This window comes from Solanum pennellii, chromosome 9, assembly GCF_001406875.1.
Source record: "Solanum pennellii chromosome 9, SPENNV200".
In the NCBI taxonomy this organism is placed as follows: Eukaryota; Viridiplantae; Streptophyta; class Magnoliopsida; order Solanales; family Solanaceae; genus Solanum; species Solanum pennellii.
In genome coordinates, this window is record NC_028645.1 from 81,310,766 (window position 1) to 81,330,892 (window position 20,127).

General features: G+C 35.7%; 3 protein-coding genes across 4 annotated transcripts; 2 read left to right on the forward strand and 1 right to left on the reverse strand.

Moving 5' to 3' along the window:
• The first annotated feature begins 892 nt into the window (after positions 1–892).
• On the forward strand, positions 893–10,471 carry LOC107031280 (serine/threonine-protein kinase tricorner). Of its 2 annotated transcripts, XM_027919671.1 has the most exons (15): positions 895–1,288; positions 1,441–1,464; positions 2,228–2,606; positions 3,635–3,809; positions 4,406–4,489; positions 4,575–4,816; positions 4,942–5,161; positions 6,069–6,148; positions 6,231–6,315; positions 7,532–7,663; positions 7,751–7,864; positions 7,976–8,023; positions 8,824–8,908; positions 9,009–9,065; positions 9,999–10,471. In XM_027919671.1, the coding sequence occupies exons 3-15, from the start codon at positions 2,386–2,388 to the stop codon at positions 10,097–10,099; spliced, it is 1,644 nt and encodes a 547-aa protein (XP_027775472.1). In that variant the 5' UTR covers positions 895–1,288; positions 1,441–1,464; positions 2,228–2,385; the 3' UTR covers positions 10,100–10,471. The 2 variants fall into 2 exon arrangements, with proteins under 2 accessions (XP_015088078.1, XP_027775472.1); XM_015232592.2 differs by lacking the exon at positions 1,441–1,464 and having other exon boundaries at positions 893–1,288.
• Positions 10,472–11,177: 706 nt separating this feature from the next.
• Positions 11,178–16,008, reverse strand: LOC107030472 (probable protein kinase At2g41970). Its single transcript, XM_015231744.1, has 8 exons — positions 15,870–16,008; positions 13,981–14,213; positions 13,836–13,894; positions 12,286–12,356; positions 11,950–12,205; positions 11,686–11,818; positions 11,386–11,472; positions 11,178–11,279 (listed from the first exon to the last, which is right to left on the reverse strand). The coding sequence occupies exons 1-8, from the start codon at positions 16,006–16,008 to the stop codon at positions 11,178–11,180; spliced, it is 1,080 nt and encodes a 359-aa protein (XP_015087230.1).
• Positions 16,009–17,156: 1,148 nt separating this feature from the next.
• LOC107031275 (putative pentatricopeptide repeat-containing protein At3g23330) lies at positions 17,157–20,101 on the forward strand. The gene is made up of 2 exons (XM_015232587.2): positions 17,157–18,802; positions 18,875–20,101. Exons 1-2 carry the CDS (start codon positions 17,356–17,358, stop codon positions 19,558–19,560), a joined length of 2,133 nt encoding a protein of 710 aa, XP_015088073.1. The 5' UTR covers positions 17,157–17,355; the 3' UTR covers positions 19,561–20,101.
• Positions 20,102–20,127: the final 26 nt, after the last annotated feature.

A 20,127-nucleotide genomic window follows, 5' to 3' on the forward strand; every position in this document is an offset into this window, starting at 1 on the left:
TATTGATAAAATAGTTCAATACAAGTAATATAATTAAAACTTTTTAAAAAGTAATATTTCAGAATTTTTTCAAATAAATAGTCGTATAATATTATAGATTAAATCCATATATGAGCAACTACATATCATTATAAATATGTTTTTTACTTTTTTTAATTGAAATTGAAGTCGTGTTCTGATTATGATTTTAGTAAATTATACTTGATAGTTTGAATAAACATTTCCTTAAGAAAACATAACATATAAATTTAAATAAGGTTTATATATACACACGCATATATAACTAAGGTACAATTTGATTGAAAATGAAAATTAATGTAGTGAAACAATTTTTTAAATGTTCACCAAAATTTAAATACAATTTCAAGTAATATTTGAAAAAAATATAATAGAATATGTGAGCATACACAAGTAGTGATAAGATTAAGAATGACGATATTCAAGATAAGGTGTATGAGAATGAACTTTCTAATAGACAAGATGAAGAAATGTTAGACTGATATAATCTAGACATGTGAAGAGGAAAAACACACACATCTCATTAGGTGTTTGTTGTTGTATTAACTGTAATATTATAGTCTGCTATTTAGTGCATTTTGATTGTCACATTATTTTTACCGAATTTGCAACGCTCCTCCCATATTTTAGTACTCCTCACTCATTTTTGTAATTGATTTTATTACACTTGATACGAATAATATTTTAGATAAAATCTATGTAAATTCTATTCTTCTTATATTTTATTTATAATATATCATTGGATATGTTATTATTATTTAAAAATTTTATGATCAAATGTCAATTTCAAAATAAAGTAAGTAAAATAATCCATCTCTATTTAACTCTTTTTTTTCCCCTTTAAATTAGGATTTTTATTTTTATTTTCCAATCTTTATTTTTTCCACCCTTTTTTTTTTCAATCTTCAATCAATTAGAAAAGAGGACAAAGTTCTTTCCTTTCTCTCTCTCTCTCACACATTGTTGTGTGTTTCCATGGAGAATTGATGCCACCAAAGCACAAAGTGGTCATCCCCACTCCCACACAACTCTTCTTCTTCAACTAACACAACAGTTTCTCACTTTTTTGTTTTCCCTCTTTTTCATCTTTAGGGTTTTCCTTTTTTTTTTATATTTTTTTTCAACCATTCACAATTCAACTGTGTTTTACCAACAACCCAACTTATCTGATTTCACTTGGTAAACCAAATATTCATCTTTTTTCCATTTTGGGTTTTGTTGATTTGGTACAGAGCAAGCAGAATTAGGCATTCTTGAATCATTTTTTGAGGTAAAGTTTGAGTCTTTATTGTTATTGCTTTTACTTTTTTCTGTTCACAATTCAACTGTGTGTTATTCCCAACAACCCCACTATCTGATTTCACTAGGTAAACATAATACTCATCTTTTTTCCTTTCTGGGGTTTGTTGATTTGGTACTCAGCAAGAAGAATTAAGCATTTTTGAGGTACAGTTTGAGTCTTTTCTGTTAAATAGTCAAGTTTAGTTTTTGGGATCGGCTGATATTAGGAATTGATGGTTTTCTGATTTTTTAAAAAAGAAAAGAAAATGGTCTTCTTTTGGTATAGCTTGAACTAGTTTGCTCTTCTTTTAGAGCATTTTGTGTTATGGATTGTTAAATTATTAGTTTTTGTGGTCTTAATTGAGCAATATATTTTTGAGGGTTATAAAATTAGAAAATGGATATGTTTCTTATGGATGCCAAATTGATATTACATATAGACATTTGGTTTGAAACCAATGGGGTCCTTTTATTTGTTATAAAATTTTTCTGTCATCTGATTTAATTAATGGATTCTCTGTGTTTCTTGATATATTGAGGATCTGTCTTATGTGCTATTTACTTTCCATGTTGGTTTTGATGGACAAGCAACTTTGGAGTACTAGATTTCTACTGTGTGGTTATTTGGAATCCACTTTTTAGATTTTTTTTCGTTGTTCATGGAATGAGTCTTAGTGTCCCCATTCTTGCTAATTGTTTTGGGATGGTAGTGCTGGTGGACAGTGTATGAGATATACCAAGTCTCTAACTGTGAATATCATGTAAAGTGTATTATCTTACTAACCTTTATTAAAAGAAGTCGAGCTAAATGAGAATGCAAAAGGTTTTGATAGAGTTTTAGTAGCCTGTAATGGCTAGTTTCTCTGTGCAAATATGAAGCTTCTCCTTGATTGAATGTTTTTTTTTCATTTTTCCATTTTTCCATCAGGCAGAGCATTCAAAAATTGGTTCCTTATGGTGTTTCAAAACTCGCTTTATAATTGATTACTAGAATACTTGTTGTCGAAGGAAGAAAAAATTGCTCTTGCAGAGTTCTATCTCTTGTGATTATTTCTCCTATCTTTAGTAAGTTGACTAAGGTGGAGGATGGAGTCTGCCAAACGATGGTTCAGTAAGCTTGGCAAGAAAGATAAGCCTAAGCCTCCCAAGAAGCAGGAAACTACTAGTAATGGGAAAGAAGGGTCGAAATTGTCGCCTCATGAGGAAGCACCTTCAACTGCCACTAAACAGAAAGTTGCAGCTGCCAAGCAGTACATAGAAAAACACTACAAGGAACAAATGAAGAGCTTGCAGGAGCGTAGAGAGCGGTATGTTAGTCTTTCTTCTTCTGATAAATGACGGTGAATTAGTATCAGAATTTACTGGGGATTTGATAGATTTTATAGGCAAATTGTAATGATACAGACAACTAGTTTTAGACTAGTTTTTGACAGCTTCACCATAGCTCTTTTTATGAGCTTGTAATCACCCCTCCAGCACTCTCCAGGTGCTGCTTTTGATATGAATACAAGATGTTACCTTAATTAAAAAAAGACAGAAACTAGAGTTGACGATTTCAGCTGCTTATTTGTTGTCCCTGATTATCTACAGTTGTAACATCTCATCTGTAATACAAATATCTATGTATGATATGCATGTAAAGTAATATATGGAGTCATCATTCATCAATTAATTGTTATCCTGATTTTACTGATTAAAGTTTCCGTTCAACCTTGTTGCTTCCGTGTTCATATGATCTCTTTTATTAAGTTGTCCTAGTGCTTCTGAAAACCTATTGGTAGTTGGTGAACTGCTGATCTACATATCATGCCCTTAACCCCTACTTCATAGACTCAACATTTGCATTCAATGTTTACTTAATCTCTTTTATTGAGTCAATCAATTTTTTCAAGGAACTTTTGATTGTTGGTGCATCTGCTGTTCTACATGCCCTGCATTTACATTCACTCATTTATAGTCTGGCCAACCAACATTTGCTCTGTTCGACTCATTGCTTGCAACTGTAGAGATTGTAAGCACATTTTGCGTGACTTGTCTTGAGAGTTGATTATTGAATTTCCTCCAAAGTTCAGATAAACACTCTTCTGCCATCCTTCATTCTTTTAGAAAATACTTATGTTGGAAGTTTTTGAAGCTCTCTGTGGCCATCAACAAAAATCTTGAGTTTATGGTGATCCTCCTTCATATGATGTGCGTCTTTTACTAGTTAAGGATTATGCTCACTGTGCCATCTGTCCATTATTGCATCTTTTTTCATGTTCATTGTGCTTTAAATGAATTGTGCATACAAAAATCAATTCGTCTTGATGAATAATCTTTGTTTGCTTTGTTGCAGACGCAATATGCTTGAAAAAAAATTAGCTGATGCTGAGGTTTCCGAGGAAGAGCAGAGCAATTTACTGAAGTACCTTGAGAAAAAGGAGACAGAATTTATGCGCATTCAAAGGCATAAAATGGGTGCTGATGATTTTGAGCCTTTGACAATGATTGGAAAGGGTGCATTTGGGGAGGTCTCTTTCTTCATCTCTTACCACATGCACACATCCTTTGTCCCTTTGTATATCTGACCAGCATAATGGTCAAAGAAAACTGTTGTCAGCTTGTACCTTTTCCCCTTGGGGTTCGAGCATCTTTGTGTGAAATAAACTTTACTATAGATTGAGGTAAGGGCACTCAAGGGTGTGGCCTAGTGGTCAATAAAGTGGGTTGGGAACCATGAGGTTAGGCGAAAACACTCTGTGATTTCTTTCCACATCTTTGCTGGTGGGAGGTAGCAGGTACCCTGTGGAATTAGTCGAGGTGCAGGCAAACTGATCCGAGTGTCATGGTTGTTTTCTACAGCATACATACAGACTCAGATAGTTGGAAAGTCGGAACTCTTCCCTAATGAACTTTATAGGTTCTTTTTCTCTTTGCTGGGGCAAACCAATTTCTTCATGGTGGCAAGCTTTTGAGCTTTAATTAAGAAATGATAGAAATCAATAAGTTTTACTCATAGACCAGCCCCTTCCCTTCTCTCTTTTCATCATTCACCTGAATCAGAGATATAGATAGTTTTGGAGATTATATTCTTTTTGACCTTGTAACTTATTTTGTCTTTCTTCAGGTTAGAATATGCAGGGAGAAGGCAACTAGTCATGTCTATGCCATGAAAAAGCTAAAGAAGTCAGAAATGCTTCGTAGAGGCCAGGTAAAAAAAACACAGGTTTGTTGATAGTTACCAGGTGAATATTTATGCTGTGTACTAATTTCTGCTTATCAACTGTGTTTGTTAGGTTGAACATGTTAAAGCCGAAAGGAATCTGCTTGCTGAAGTGGAGAGCAATTGCATTGTTAAGCTATATTGCTCCTTCCAAGATGAGGAGTATCTTTACCTAATAATGGAATATCTTCCTGGTGGAGATATGATGACTTTGCTGATGCGCAAGGATACTTTAACAGAAGATGAGGCCAGGTTTTATGTGGGGGAGACCGTCCTTGCTATAGAATCTATCCATAAACACAATTATATTCACAGGTGGATATGAAATTTTGTTTCTGTGTTACGTGATTGTAGTGGCCTATCGAAGTGTTCCCTTTTTTTCCTTTTCTCCATTGTTTTCTTATCCAGGAGGAATGATCTCTTCTATCCAAAATATGCAGAGATATCAAGCCTGATAACTTGCTACTTGATAAACATGGACACATGAAGTTATCAGATTTTGGATTGTGTAAACCGCTGGACTGCAGTAATCTTCAGGAAAAGGATTTCACAGCAGCAAATAAGTTAAGTGGCGCTCTTCTAAGCGATGGACGCCCAGCCCCTCCAAGGCGCACTCAACAGGAGCAACTATTGCATTGGCAGAAGAATAGGAGGATGCTTGTGAGTTCCTTATTACAATCATGATAAATGAACCTTTCATTTTCAAATTCTTAAACGCAACCCTACTGCCTTCCCTCTGATGCCCTTTAAAGTAAAAATATTAGAATAGGAGAGAGAACATAATCTGCATCAGAGCCATCATATATATATATATATGTGTGTGTGTGTGTGTGTGTTTGTGTGTTCCCTTTGGTAGTTCTTTTAGTTTTCCATGGATAACAGTAGCTGGGAAAAATCCTCCTTTCTTCGCTCCACGAATGAGAGAGAAAGTCAGTTAGAGAGATGGAACCTGCTATACCACTTTGGGGTTGGAGTAGAGATTATGTTCAACAGCTGAATTTCCTAGCGGTTTAGGATTGGTGAATTGACTAAGAATGTGATATACCCCTTTAGGTCGTGGAGGATGTTGCACACCTCTGTGTTGTGAACTGGTGCATGAATGACTCTTAAAGTTACTTCTGAGGACAAAAAATCTTGCAGTAAAGTGAACTATCATTCTCTATCCTTGTCACCCCCTTTCTCTGATCAACTTCTCTCTCTCTTATTAGTTCTCTATAATCACTTCTCTTGGTCTCACTTGGTTTCATGATTTGTCAACAGAGTTTTCTTTTCAATACCTGAGTGTGATATGCTCCATTGCTATGCACTCCCTCTAGTTACTATTTTCATATCCTCTCTTCTGATCCCTATTTCATATCTCAAGTAGTACCCTTAACTGGACCTTAGCAGCTGGACTGGGTCTGGAAGTATTTGGTTAATTCCTTTTTGATGTTCTTTTTGTACAACTTGGTAAGAGTTCTTCCCTTATCCCTGCTTCTATTTAGGAGGGGACAGTGCCAAATGGTTATTTTATGTAGCTCCTTGTATTCATTACATGTAATCATTTTAACACAATGAAGTACTGCAGGCTTATTCCACTGTTGGGACACCTGATTACATTGCTCCAGAGGTTTTATTGAAGAAAGGATATGGATGTGAATGTGATTGGTCAGTATCTTCGTATTTTGTTCTCTTTTTCAAGTCAAAGCTTATATGGTTTTATTACATTTTCCGTGTATTCCTCTCTCAGGTGGTCACTTGGTGCGATCATGTATGAAATGCTCGTGGGATACCCACCATTCTATTCTGATGAACCTATGTCCACCTGTAGAAAGGTAAGAACTGGAATTTGCTCCTTGGGTTATGCATGGTTAAAAGTCTTTAGTGTTTGCAATCCACTGGTTGTTATCTCTGCCCATTCATACCTCTGGTCTTGTTACTTGTGCCGTAGCTATTTTTTTGTTTGACTTCAACTTTTGGGTTATGTTGGAGACTTCAGATATTCTGGTGTTTCAGTTAGTTAGTGTTCTGGTTTGGGGTACAAAACGTCTGACCTGCTTCTAATTATTAGAATTGACGAGGATCTTACTAATAGAAATTCAATAGTCCGCCAATAAACTTGAACTTTTTACCTAGATAACACTCAAAGACTGCTCTATGGGCCATGTCTAAGTTGCTAAGAGACCTGGAAATGTAATTTTTTGTCTGAGCACAGTGAGCAGTTTGGTATGTGAAGGAAACACTTGTCGGCTATTTGCTTGGAATCATTATAATTCATTCAGTGTCTCACTTATATGGAAAGGACCAGGAGGAAGTAATACAGTTTAACATTATCATTATGCATTTGAGTCATGCCTCTCTAAGTTTTATGGTGCAGAATCTCATGCTCAGTTTTGTTCATCCAGAGTCTGAGACACCAAATATCCTTGGGCAGAAGCCTATATTCGAGAAATTTATTGGAATTGTAGAAACTGGATGACATGTAGCCTTGTTGTTTCCACTATATATAGATGGTCTATATGTGCATTTCAATATTTACGAACTTAATATCTCAGCAGTTCACACAAGTCAACCTGGAATGAATGCATTCTTATGACATCTTTCTAGGCACATAAGTATCTGTGTAGGAAAAACAAGTTTTAAATGGATTTGCTGCATGACCAATTTAGACTACAGGGAGAGAGGTTCAATCACTATTCAGTGATTGGATCTTGATACCTATATGTTCTTGTTTGACATGCATAGCCATTTCACTGTGACATAGGGGTAAGGTCTAAAAAAATCTGTCACGTTGTCTAAACATGATTATTGCATTTAGCAACATTTGCCCAAGATGACTTCTAAGCGTTTTCTTCGTGCTGATTTTAATCTTTCTCTTCTCACACTTTTCAACCATTGAAATGCCACACTGGATCAGCTCTATTGCATCAATTATAATGTATATAACCTTTGGTGAAAACTTGGAATATTTGCATCAAATATTGTAGCTTTCCAACGTTAAGTTCCATTGTGATTCGTTGTTGTTGACAATTAACTTTTGTCTTGTTACAGATAGTAAATTGGCGGACTCATCTTAAATTTCCTGAAGAGGCAAAACTGTCTCCAGAAGCAAAAGATCTCATATGTAAACTCTTGTGTAATGTGGAGCAGAGACTTGGGACCAGAGGTGCTGATGAAATAAAGGTACTTGGTGTATTCAATGTGAAATCCCGTGAACACTTAGAATGGGATTGAACTTGGACAAAATTTAATTGGTTAACTGTCCTTCAGGCTCACCCATGGTTCAAAGGTGTTGAATGGGATAAACTTTATCAAATGAAAGCTGCATTTATTCCAGAAGTTAATGGCGAGTTGGATACTCAGAATTTTGAGAAGTTTGAAGAGGTATGCAGGTCGCTGCTCAGTCTTTTTTCCCCATCAGTGCTACTGTAACCTTTTTGGTGCAATTCTTATTTGCTTGTTTCTCATGTTTTCTTTTGCAAATTTGATTTGCAGGGCGACAATCAAATTCCAACAGCAGCAAAATCAGGTCCATGGAGGAAGGTTAGTACCAATAAACTGCTACTGAATTCATATTCATAAATGCATGTTGAAGTGAGGTTAACATTGTCATTCTGCATTTGAATAATCAACTGATAGAGATGATTTTGGAAGCTGCTTACTACTTTTTATAATTTATAGGGGCTTCTTCCATCTGCAATTGAATAATCAGCTGATAGGAACCATTTATATGGTCTTTATTCTAACTTCACTGTGCATATGCAAACTTGAATTTTGGCTAGTTCTCTGGGAGTACCATTTGCTTTGTTTACTTATCACAGTCCAAATGCAGTTTGTAGATGAAAAATTAGAATTCCTGTTTACTACTTCTCTATGTGACAATTGAGCCGAATTGACTGTGAAATCAAAACAGCTATATCTGTTTGTTGAGCTGCTAGTGATCATACAGAGGTGCTGGTTTTTTTGTAGATAAATTCTGTACTTTTGCAGAATTAAGTATACGGTTGTTTTTTTTGTTTCCAAATAGAAAAAATCCATGTAGTTGAACTACTTCTGAGGCATTGTAAAGGATAATGGGTAAAAGACAGTTGATAGGGAAGATGCTGCCTCCTTTATCAGGAACTAGTTTGGTAATAAATTTGCGTATAGAACTGTTAGTATTGAGTAAGAGGAAAATATGTTTTTTTCCTCCTCGAAAAAAGATAAATAGAAAATGTTTCGTTTTGCTATTTATCATCTGCTAATTTGGTTCATCAACTTCTACTGCTGTTTTCATCATGCTGTCCTTGTAAGATTCCTGTCAGTGTTGAACCCTGTTTTGGCCCTTCTGTTTGTTGTTACAGATGCTCTCCTCAAAGGATGTCAACTTTATGGGTTACACTTACAAAAACTTTGAGATTGTGAATGATAACGATGTTTCTCAAATGGGTACTTATCTTGTCCTTGCAGTAGATTATAATCATTCGATTTATCTTGTTTTTCTTTTTCAGTTTGTGTTTGTTTTGAAATGTTTATTTCTGTTTTTCAGCTGAATTGAAGAAGAAGAGCAACAAAGCTAAGAGGCCTACTGTGAAGTCGCTTTTCAGTAGGATATCTGTCTTCCTTTTTAAAATTATTCTGGTTTTCATAGTACTATTGTAGACTGGGATTATTACTTCTTTAAACATTGCTCCCTAGAAAAAGAGATGCAATAACTTAGGAACGGTAATAATAGTGCCATTTCTTCACTTGCTCGAGTGGTAGTCATTCTCAGGAAACCTTATCCCAGGAAATGAGTTGCAACTTATACTGGATTGAAGCATCACTGTCCTTTATGTTTATAGATTTTAAGGAGTTGGAGGTGAAGAGAATTTTTTTGAATTTCCCATCATGGTGGTAATTTGTCGAAGGAAACAGCAGATATCTTTTTTGATGACCGAGAAATCCGTGAAGGACCAACCTCTAGGAGTAACCGCAGCCTTTAAAACTCACGGATAATGGGTTCGCCTCTCTACCCATCGCCGCTTAAATACCAGGATTAGTTTGCATGGTGCAGGGCTCGAAACTATGACTTATGTCACTAGTCCCTCGACGTTTGCCTCTTGAACTGAGCCCGGAGGCTCGAAACAGTGGATATTACTATCCATTTTTAAGAAAACATCTTCACCTCAGTCCCCAACAAGTTGGGTCGGCTATATGAATCCTCAGTATTCCATTTAAGCTCAACTCCTGCCACCAATCTGCTTTCAAGAAAATGATCTGATAATTGGTTTACGTTTTGTTTCCGATACCTTTACAGCATCTTGTCCATCTGTTTCATTTGTTCTTTCTCGTTTTTCTTCCTACTATTCTTCTCTTATGCATCATGACAGAGGGTATTTGATATAGTTGGCAAGAAGAAACATGCTAATATATCTGTTTCATTTGTTCTTTCTCGTTTTTCTTCCTACTATTCTTCTCTTATGCATCATGACAGAGGGTATTTGATATAGTTGGCAAGAAGAAACATGCTAATATATGTACTTTTATATGTTTGTAGGTGAGGATTCAGAAGCCACCGACTCTCAACAGGCTCATGGAAGTTTCCTTAATCTTTTACCTCCACACTTGGAATCCTCAAAGCAGGCTGAACAACTATAGCTACATCCAAAACTAATCTGTTAATAACTTCATGACCATAGCCAAACCAAAGTAAACAGGGGCAACGCCAACCCCTTGTCAAGTCAATAGCTTTCGTTGTTGTGTTTTTATAACCTAGGTGTATTCCAAGTGTAAGTAAAGTATTCACGACGAAGGCAGTTTTGCAAATTCTGGTGCAACTGCCTTGGTTCATAGTTTGCGCTTGTTTTGTGTAAATTGTTTCTTGGAAGTACATATATCATTCTTTTTGTTGCTAGTTTGTAATTTTGCTTACTCTCTAAGCTGCAGAAACTTGTGACCTTGTTCTTGTAATCTCTTTCAACTTTGGGTTTATTTATTTCAATAGCCCCATTCTCTTGCTGGTTTTTTCTATCATGGATCTTTGGTTCTCAACTTTCATAGAAACTACCTGTAATTTCTGTGCATTTGCTTTCTTTCAACAAAGATGATACAAGAATGGAGAACAAGAATGTCTCTGGGAATATAACAGGTGTCTCGTGGAATTAGTCGAGATCTAGGTTTATACATTATGGTAAGTATTTATCGAAAGCAGTCTCTCTACCCTGCAAAGGTGGGGTAAAGTTTGTGTATATCTTATCCTCGTCAAATTCCACCTGTGAGACTATACTTATCGACCTACATTTCAATAATTAGTGAGCATATGTTATAATTGTGCAAAATCTAAAAGAAATAATATAGCACCAATAATCCCTACTTGTAATCACACTTCCAATTCCCAGCTTATGTAAATAATGAATCAATTAGAACAAAAACAAAAAAGTTTTGCCCAAGTATCATTCTTATAATACAAAAAAAAATAAAAAAAATTTAGGTTACAGCAAAATCTTGAAATGGTTTCAACTTGTAGAAAAAAACATGAATAAAACAACATTTTATCTGCTAGTACCAGAATCCTTGACTTGGACCACAACCTTGTTGATATTGAAAATTAGTCCATGTTTGCGAGGGCGGATCCACAATAGCTGTTAATAAGAAATTGATGAACTTTAAATTCTGAATTCGTCTCTATCTGTTTGTTTCAATAAAGTATGTTGTAGAACAAGGCGCTGATCCTGGTTTAGTCCACGTTAAGAAGTGGCTGCAGTGCCTTGACCATAATTGACATGTTTGGTCTGAAAAGTGGCTCTTCTTGAATACAAAGTCCTACAAGAGCTGCCACCTGAGAAAGACATGAGCCAAATACTAGTGGTTGCATAATGAGATAAAAAACTAAGCCTGTTTGCTTTACAAAAATCTGTTCAAATATGAAATATCAAGTAGAAAACCTTAGCAACTGCCTTTGGAGGGTACTCATTATTTAGTTTTGGATCAACACACTCTTTAACTTTATCATCACTTAATAGTGGAGTTGCCTGCATTGAATATCAATCAGTATATTAGAGGCACAAAAGAGAGATAAACATAACTAACAATTCTACGTTGCTCGAACTCTTCAAAAATGTTGTTGCAACTCGTGCTGGATCCTCCAAAAGTGCACTACTTTCAAATTTAGTCATCTGTAACGTTTTTGAAGAGTTCGAGCAGCGTAGCTAACAATTAGGTTGGAATAGGATAAGAGAATCTACCCATGTAACAAGACTTTGTTCCCCTTCAGGCATTGTATAATCAACTGCCTTCCTTCCTGTAAACAGCTCTAAGAGAACAACAGCAAAACTATAAACATCACTTCTGTCTGTTATCTTTTCTCCCAAGGCATACCTGTACCATAATTTACTTAACATCTTAGTATGACACGATTTTTACGCTAAGTTGAGGGTTCGAGTCACAATGGAGGATAAATGAGAATATGTTAGGTTAAGGACTTAAGGTTGATAATACAAAAGGCTTACTCTGGACCATGGTAACCATAACTCTCCTGAACTCTAGTGGAATCCTCTGAAGACTGATTTGTTAAGTCGAAATCAGCAACTTTCGCGGTAAAATCATTAAACAGTAGTACATTGCTAGATCTGACATCGCGATGGATAATTGGTTCATCATGTTTGTGTAGATATTCAAGGCCACTAGCTACAGCACAAGCAATTTCAACTCTCTGATTCCAGGTAAGAACTAAACCAGCCTCAGCATTTTCTACTCCTTTTTTACCTATACAAACAGAACATCCAATAAATACTAATCATCCAATACAATTGCTAGGTCTGAATCTGAATGAACTATCGACGTACCATGTAAGACATCATGCAATGTGCCCATGGTTGCAGACTCGTAAACCAGGATTCGATTATTTGCTTCCAAGCTGATAGAATATGTGCCTTCACTTAACAAGTAATGGACCAGGTCCCTTACTACACTCCAGAAAATTACCAGAAAGTTAAATGCAGTAAAATCAACACAATGATTTTACGTGGAAACCTCCTTGCTTAAGGGAGTAAAACCACGACCTGTTCCACAGGATTTTCAATCGTTTTCACTAATCTTCAAAAGCAAAAGTAAAACACGATTACAACAAACGTAAGAAAGAGTTATCAATCTTACAGTTAAGCAACAGTCCCTATTGCTTAACAAGCCTAAGTAGAAAACTATCTACCCACTAAGCTATCCCACCTGGACAACTTAGACTTTCAACACTACCCACTGATTCCTTTATAGTTTCAGGAATAGTTTACAATATAAGAACAAGAGAATATATTCCTAAACAGCTGCACTAAAAAGCTCCAGAGATTTCTGCTGTTCTTGGAATGATTCTGCCTTTGCTTGGTAGTAGCCTTTGCAAGAGTTCTTGAAAAGTTTTTATCAAGTTGCAAAAACCACACAAAGTGTTTAGGAAAGTGCCTTTTATATGGGCAAGTCACTTTCCTAAACTTCTTTGCCATTGGCTGGAAGAGTCACACTTTCTGACGCCATCGGGAAGTGTGCACCTACTTTCTGTACCGTCTCCAGCTGGCAATCGACTGGCTCGTCATCATGAGAGCCTGGTACCTCTACTAGGTCCCTGGGTTTGTTTCATCTGCAATACTCAAATAAGAAACTCTATCAGGTCCTTCTGTTGAGTTGAGCAATGTTCTTCCTTGAAGATGGCCTTCTGTTCAAGCTTGTGAATTTTCAGAGAAAATCCAAGTTTAATTTGACAAGTCTTGAATTTGTGTTTGTTGGAAAGAGATAATATAAATTCCCACAAATTCTTTGAAGTCATCCCATTGGCTGAAGGCCTGCTGTTGGAAAAGCTGTGCACCTACCGCATCAGAGATGACAGCTTTTCTGACAGCTGTCTTTTCGTCCTTTTCACGTCGCAGTCTTGCGGGTACCAGGTCCCTTGCTTGCGGGAACCAGGTCCCTTGCAAACTTCTATATGAGTTCTTGAAAAGGCTTGCTGGCTGACTTCCTTCTTTGGATGAATGAATATAATATGGTGTTTGTCATGCTAAAAGTATCAAACATAAAGAGTTATTATCCGTTGGACAAACACCCTCCTCCATTCTGATTGATGTAGTACACTGACGCCTTACCAACCTCTGACGTGACAGCTTTACAGCTGTAACCAATTATGTATCTGATGGAGGAAACTCTGTCTGGTACCAGGTCCCTGCATTAGCGAGATACTGAAACATACAATCTCGTCTGCTCTTCTTATTGGTGTAGGATACTGCACTTTTCACCTACCACCTGACATGACAGCTTTTATGACTGTACCCCATTTGTATCTGAACGAGAGCACTCTGCCAGGAACCAGGTCCCTGCATTTGTGAGGATCATCAAAACACCTAGAATATAACACAAGCAATAACCTAACAGTGTCACAAAATGCTCATGTTTAAGTCCTGACACAATTTGTACCTGTATACACAAGAAGGATGTTAGAACATTTCGAGACATTGTTCTATTCGTTCCAAAATAGTAGTACTTGAACACACACGACTCACCTGGTCTGCGAATACAGTATCTGATTCTGCAGAAGAATCAGTATCCAATTTCTTTATTGCTAGTTTCTGTTCATTGCTTAATGTAGCACCATAAACGCGGCCATAAGATCCCTCAGCAATAAGACCTTTCTCCGCGAAGTTATCAGTCAGTATATTTATCTCATCCAACGACATGTCTGGAAGTACCTCAATTGGTACAACTTCTTGAGGAGGAGCTTCATTTGACTCTCCTCCTTCATTAGCAAATAAACAATGTAGAAGACGCAAGTAAGTAAATAAAAGTGTGCTTTCTCTCTAACAGCTTAAGTTTTTAGATCACATTATCACACAATTCAACAGTTTTCATCAACCTAACACGCGTAAATCAACATGATCATATCATGTCCCATGCACTAATAAGTCGATTTAGATCACAACGACTGAAGTCACACATCGACACTATGATAAAAAGACTAGGTTCTTCAATTTCGTTCTTTCTTACAGACTCTACACTACTTTTTTTTTAAAAAAAACTAGGCCAAAGTCATATGCGGCCACTCAAACTTGTCCCGATTATTCATTTAGACACCTCAACTAGACGTACTACCTATTGAACACTTCAACCATTCTGAATTTGAACCATTTGAACATTTTTTCGAGAATAAACAAAAAATAGAGGATGTGTGAAATACACTCGCGCTGACATGTCAATTTAACCAATCAAATAATGACATGTGTTATTTTTTAATCCAAAAAATTATTTAAGCATTATATTATAAAGTAAAAAAAATAAAAATTATTTTAAAGTAAAAAAAATGAAAAAAAAAAGTAAAACCTAAACTTCCCTGCCTTCAACCGGAACAAAACATACATTTCCTCTAACTCCATTAATGGCTACCCTCCCTTCCCTGTACAGTTCCATCTTTAACCCGACAATTTTTTTTCATCAGCTTTTTTATTAATTATAACTTTTTACTTCATCTCTTTTTTAGGTAGAGAAAGATAGGGAAAAGAATCTCTTCGAAAAATTTATAAATGAAACAAAATGCTAAGAATTTTGAAACCATTAGAATGGTGGGGGAAGGAGATAACCACTGATACTAAGAATTTTGAAATCATTAGAATGATGGGGGAAGAAGATAACCACTGGTGTATGGGTATGGGGGTTGGGGTGGGGTGGGGTTGATAGAAATAGGGAAGAAGAAGAAGACAAAAATAGAGAAGAAGAAGAAGACAACTGTTCTTCTTCATTTTTGTTATTTTTTTTAAAAAAATTAACTTAGGAGTATAAATTAAGAGAAAAAAAAAGAAAAAAATATTATTTTTAATAAATTAACGCGCTCAAGGAAAGTGAATTACACGTTTTTTTCCATGTCAGCATTTTGTGTCTAATAGGAATGACTTTTGAACAAATAAAGTGTTCAATTGGCACAAGGATTAGTTGAGATGTCTAAATGAATTATGCGGACAACTTTGAGTGGCTGGAGATGACTTAGGCCAAAAAACTACTATACTTTTTCCGTTGTTTTCTTTTACTTGGGTTTGATGCACTTGAGTCGAGAGTCATTCAGAAACAACCTTTCTACCTCCATGAGGTAATGGTAAAGCTTGCGTACACTCTACCCTCTAGACCACACTTAGTGGAATTTCACTGAATATGTTATTGTTCTTCTTCACTAGGGGGTTCAAAAATAATAAAAATTCACTAAGGAGTTCGAAAAATAAAAAAATAGTACCTAGACCTCTATAAATATATCTTATATATATATAGTGTAACTTTTTATAACACATCGCCCCCTCCTAGATCCGCCCCTGCTCGAGATCTACACTATGATTTAGAACATAAGGAATTGATGTAGAAGCAAGACAAAAAACTTAACTATGATTACTACAAAAGAAAGATTCTTAACCTTGATTAGGGGAATGATGTAATGTATCTTTGATGAAATTGATGATAGATTTGATGGAACTAATGAAGATAATTGACAAAATTGCACTGATAATAAGGAAGCCATAGTTGACAAGATTTGATTCTAAAGAAGAAGACATTATTGTAATGTTTACAAATTTTTGGAGTTAATTTCTTTACTTTTTATACTACTAATGTTTTATTTTAGTCAAATAACAACTACAATATGATTGAATAATATAACAGCAATTTGCAAGGATGCTAATTGCACATTTGAGTTGTTGAATTAACAATCAACAAGAGGATAAAATTAAACAATGATTACATAGGCTAAGTTGCTTAATTATTATTATTAACTTTTTTAGTCTACTTGCAAGACACATAAACTTTGAGTTGCCCTTTAGCCATACTATCCATCACTATTTATTTTTCGAATTCCGAAATTTAAAACAAAGTTATTTTTGATATTAACTTTTATATGAATGGTTAATTATTATAATTTATAATATTTTTAAAGGAAAAAGGATAAATATATCTCCGAACTATCGTAAATGATATGCAGATACCCTCCGTCATACTTTTGGATATTGGTGACCCTGCCATCCAAAAACTAGAGCATATATGCCCTTCAATCTAATAGAAGACTAAATAGGGACACATGACACAATCTTATCCGTCAATTCAATATTTAATAAATGTCGATCGGTGAATAAGATTATGAGATCAGTTAGTATAAAGGGTATATATGCTCTAATTTTTTGACGATAGTGGCATCAATGTCCCAAAAATATGACGAGGATATCTGCCTACCATTTACTATAGTTGGAGGTATATTTATGCTTTTTTCCTACTTTTAATGTTCTCAAGTATGTAAATTTGTTTCAAATAGTTCAAAATTTATATACATGAATTCATGATCAAAATTAAGTTATTCAAAATATATTACGTAAATTTAAAATAATAGTATATATGGTTCTTCTTTTATTGTATTTAAAATTTTTGAACTAAAATATACTACGAACTTAAATTCTTACAATGTTTAGAGGTGTTTTCAATACTTCTCTCGATTTTTTAATTAAGAGTCTCACGATCCTGTAAGAGTTTATAATTATTTGCTATACTATGTGACAAATTTGGATGTATATATGTTTAGTTAGTCAAATAGAAAAATGACTTTAAGGTTGAATAGTTCGAGAATGAAATTAATAATTCTTTGTCAAGTTCGTTATTTCGGTTTCTCTCATTTATAAATTTGAAAGAAAATTTTAAACTTACCCCAAATATTTGAAGCACTTCATTTTTCCCATTAGAACTCTCCTTCCCCTTCTCTGTTCTTCTTGTTACAGAAACAGCTGATTGTAAATCTCAACAAAGACTCCATTTTTACTGTTGAGTGAGAATCATCATTGACACAAAACATCACATTCTCAAATAATCGTTCTAATGAGCTTTACAACGAAGTAATTGACGATCCCATTGAGCCAAATATGGAATCTTCCAGTGAAAATCTTGTCAAAACTCTTTTAAGGAACCCATCTTCCATAAAAACAAAGTCACAAGCTAAGCAACTCCATGCCCAAATAGTGAAAACAAGAGGGTCAAGGTCTGTTTCACTTGCCACTATCATTCTTGGAATTTACTCTGACCTTAACCTTCTTAAAGAATCTTTAGAAGTTTTTAACAACTTTCGTTATGTACCCACTAAAGCTTGGAAGTCTGTTGTCAGGTGTTACTCTTGTAATGGTTATTTTCGTGATTCTTTAGCTTGTTTTGTTGAAATGAGGGGTTGGGGTAAGTTGCCAGGTAGGGATGTTTTTCCTTCTGTTGTAAGAGCATGTACCCATTTGAAGGAATTGAGGGTTGGTGAGTCTGTTCATGGTTGTGTTATCAGGTTTGGTTTGGAATCTGATCGTTATACTGGGAATGCACTCATGAATATGTATGCAAAATTGCAGGTTTTGTCGCATGACTATCATGTGTTTGATGAAATTCCCCTGTCAGATCGCGTTTATAGTTGTAGAAGCAGTTTGGCTCAAGATTCTGAGATTGGAATTCTGATAAGGAGTGAAAAAAGTCATTTTGAGTCTTTAGGTGGAAGGATAGTGAAAAATGCTACAGGATTAGATAGTGTGAGTAAGATTTTTCAAATGATGCCGGATAAAGATGTTGTTTCGTGGAATACTGTGATTGGTGGAAATGTACAAAGTGGGTTGTATGAAGAAGCTCTGGAAAGGTTAAGGGAGATGAGCAATGCCTATTTGAAGCCTGACTGTTTCACTTTGTCAAGTGTCCTTCCTGTCTTTGCGAGGCATGTAGATGTCTTAAAGGGAAAAGAGATTCATGGTTATGCAATTAGACACGGGTTTGACAAAGATGAGTTTATTGGGAGTAGTTTAATTGATATGTACGCAAATTGTACCAGGGTTGAGGATTCGTATAGGGTGTTTAATTTATTATCAGAAAAGGATGACGTTTCATGGAACTCAGTTATAGCAGGATGTGTGCAAAATGGTACTTTTGTTGAAGGGCTGGGACTGTTTAGGCAGATGTTAGCAGCTAATGTCAAGCCTGTGGAAGTTTCTTTCTCAGCTATACTGCCTGCCTGTGCTCATTTGACAACACTACATCTGGGGAAACAGCTCCATGCATACATAATAAGAGTGGGGTTTAATCAAAACATGTATATAGCTAGCTCACTTGTGGACATGTATGCCAAATCTGGGAAGATAATGACTGCTAGATTGATTTTTGATAGGATGGAGATACACGATTCAGTTTCATGGACGACTATAATCATGGGATATGCATTGAATGGTCATGCCCGTGAGGCCACTATTCTTTTTGAAAATATGCAACATGATAAGATAAAGCCCAATGCTGTGGCTTATCTAGCTATTTTAACTGCTTGCAGCCATGCTGGTTTGGTTGATGAAGGTTGGAATTATTTTACAAGTATGAACAGATATGGTGTTTCTCCTGACCTCGAACACTATGCTTCTATTGCAGATCTTCTTGGTCGTGCTGGAAGATTGATGGAAGCTTATAAATTTATCAATGACATGCCTATTAAGCCCACCGGGATTATTTGGGCTACGCTGCTATCAGCTTGCCGAGTTCACAAAAATGTTGAACTGGCTGAAAAAGTTGCCAAAGAAATGACTACAGCTGATCCTGGGAACATGGGACCTTATCTGCTCTTGTCAAATATGTATTCAGCAGCTGGGAGATGGAAAGATGCATCAAAATTAAGAACTAATATGAAGAAGAAAGGAATGAGAAAACCACCAGCTTGCAGCTGGATAGAAGTTAGGAACCAGGTGCATGCTTTTGTTTCAGGAGACACATCTCACCCATATTATGATCAGATACATGTAGTACTAAGAGATCTTTATGAACGCTTGAAACAAGAAGGTTACGTTCCTCAGATTAGTGAGGCACTACATGATGTTGATGAGGAGCAAAAGAGTGATTTGCTGTATACTCATAGTGAACGGCTTGCAATAGCATTCGGCATTATTAGTACACCTGCTGGGACAACCATTTGCATAATTAAAAATCTCCGTGTATGTGTAGACTGTCACACAGCCATAAAGTTCATATCCAAAATTATGGGGAGAGATATAATTGTTAGAGATAATAGTCGATTTCACCTTTTCAAAGATGGGAGTTGTTCATGTGGAGACTACTGGTGATGGAAACTATGGAAATGTATCCACAATGTAGCATAAAGGGCTTTATTATAAGAAATAAAAGGGGAGAACACATATGGGAAAGTTTCTAGGAAATGGCAGATTATATAGGTGTTCAGACAGTCTCTAGTATTTCACATTTTATGAGAAAATCTAGAGATCATTCCTCAGTGCTTTGATATGAAAGTTACGCTGCCTTCCAAAAGCTGTTCAACTGTATGGTATTGGAGGCATGTATATAATCAATCCATTAAGCTAGCAAACTGGATAAATGTCCTAATGTGAACTTTCAATTTCTCTTTGTGTTACAAAAGGTTAGAGACCTTGAAGCCGTAATATTCTTGAGCTTATGGCTGTTGTGCCTTCGCTGGTGATGGAATTTTGGAATTCCGCAAGGTCATATACAAGTGAGAAGGATACTTGGAACTTGACTTTTAACTTCAAATTTTTTCCTGTAACCTATAATTTTTTCTGACTTTAGATTTTTTGTACAACCTGAAAAAGAGAAGTTGTGATGTCAATGTAATGCTATCTTTATCATTTAGAAGCTACCTTTGTAGATATGATTTA